We start from the raw sequence: 1,249 nt of genomic DNA, 5'->3' as shown, positions 1-1,249 counted from the left end.
TGCAGGAGAGGATGCTGTGGTGATATGGGTTCTAGTGTGACTGTTGGATGTGTGACTTGTGATCAGTGTTGGAGGGTTCTTTGTTGTCATCAAGGTAGAGTTGGGTTCAGTGGATCTGGTAGGTGTGGTTGGGGTGCTAGGGGCCAAGCTACTCCAGAGTGTGGTTATGGTCCTAGAGAACCCTGTGGAGATGCCAGTGGACGTTGTCAGCTTGGCAGTGCTGGGAGTGCTGGAGGAAGCTGTCCATGAAGTTGTGTTTGGTTTACCTGAGTGTTGCTCTTTTGACGTTTGGAGGAAGGTAGTTGGAGAGGCTGAACTTGTTGACAAACTAGAGACAGACAATCTCTCAGTAGTCCCAGTTGTGCCAATGGAGACAACCCTGTCTGTCCTAGGGAAAGAGATTCTCCTTAGTGTTGTGTGTGAAGTTGAGGCCATTGGCTCCTCCGATGGCCTCTTGTTTGTGGATATGGAGACTGTACTGGGAGATCCAGGTGCTGCTGTGGAAGTGGACAACAGCGGTGCTGCTGTATGAGGGGATTCGGTCACTGGACTGAAGGTGGTGGACAGTGCTCCCGTTGTGCTCAAACAGCTCATGTCTTCCTCACAGCAGAGCACACGGATATGGTAGTTGAAACAGGTTTGGTTGTTGGCCTGCTTGCTATTCCTGCAGATGAGTCCAAAGTCCACATTACACACCACCTCCTGGCCCAGCTGCTGGAAGGACATGTTGGGGAAGAGGATGGCTTCACATTCAATGTCCACAGGTTTCTTGCATACCTGGATACCTGTCTTGTTTCTAATATGATAGTAGGTCTCAATATCTCCCCCAAACTGGCCAGGTTGAGGTTTGTCACTGTCCAGCCAATCTGTCCAGGTGCATTGAAACTTACAGCCTGTGGAAGTGGTCCTTGTAGTTGTAAGGGCTGGGGAGAGACCAGTGGATAGCCATGATGAGGTTTGAGTCTCCCTGGGGGTGGTTGTGGCTGTGGAAGAAGCCATGGTGAGGACGGTGGTTTTTCCAGGGGATGAAATAGATTCTGTGGTGCTGGTGATGGTGGATATGCTGGACACAGGCCAGGAAGTATGTGTGATTGACCTGGAACTGGCAGTGGTGGCTGTTTGTGGTGTCGGGGGTGAGCCCGCAGTGGTGGTCACTCCCTGGCAATGGCTCACACTGCAGCACAGCACCCGGATCATGTAGTTGTAGCACATCCCAAAATCACCTTTCTGGTCCCTGTTGCGGCACACC

At 51.7% G+C, this 1,249-nt stretch overlaps 1 protein-coding gene across 1 annotated transcript in view; it reads right to left on the bottom strand.

The window, feature by feature from the left end:
• Positions 1–1,249, bottom strand: part of Muc5b (mucin 5B, oligomeric mucus/gel-forming) — a 31,668-nt gene that overhangs the window by 11,455 nt on the left and 18,964 nt on the right. Inside the window, exon 32 of the mRNA XM_026781317.1 lies at positions 15–1,247. Coding sequence (XP_026637118.1) covers positions 15–1,247 — 1,233 coding nt within the window. The remainder of the gene's footprint in view (positions 1–14; positions 1,248–1,249) is intronic.

The sequence above is a fragment of the Microtus ochrogaster genome, chromosome 8 (genome assembly GCF_000317375.1).
Source record: "Microtus ochrogaster isolate Prairie Vole_2 chromosome 8, MicOch1.0, whole genome shotgun sequence".
In the NCBI taxonomy this organism is placed as follows: Eukaryota; Metazoa; Chordata; class Mammalia; order Rodentia; family Cricetidae; genus Microtus; species Microtus ochrogaster.
The sequence above is the reverse complement of the archived record's forward strand: the minus strand, read 5'-3'. Positions and strand labels throughout refer to the sequence as shown.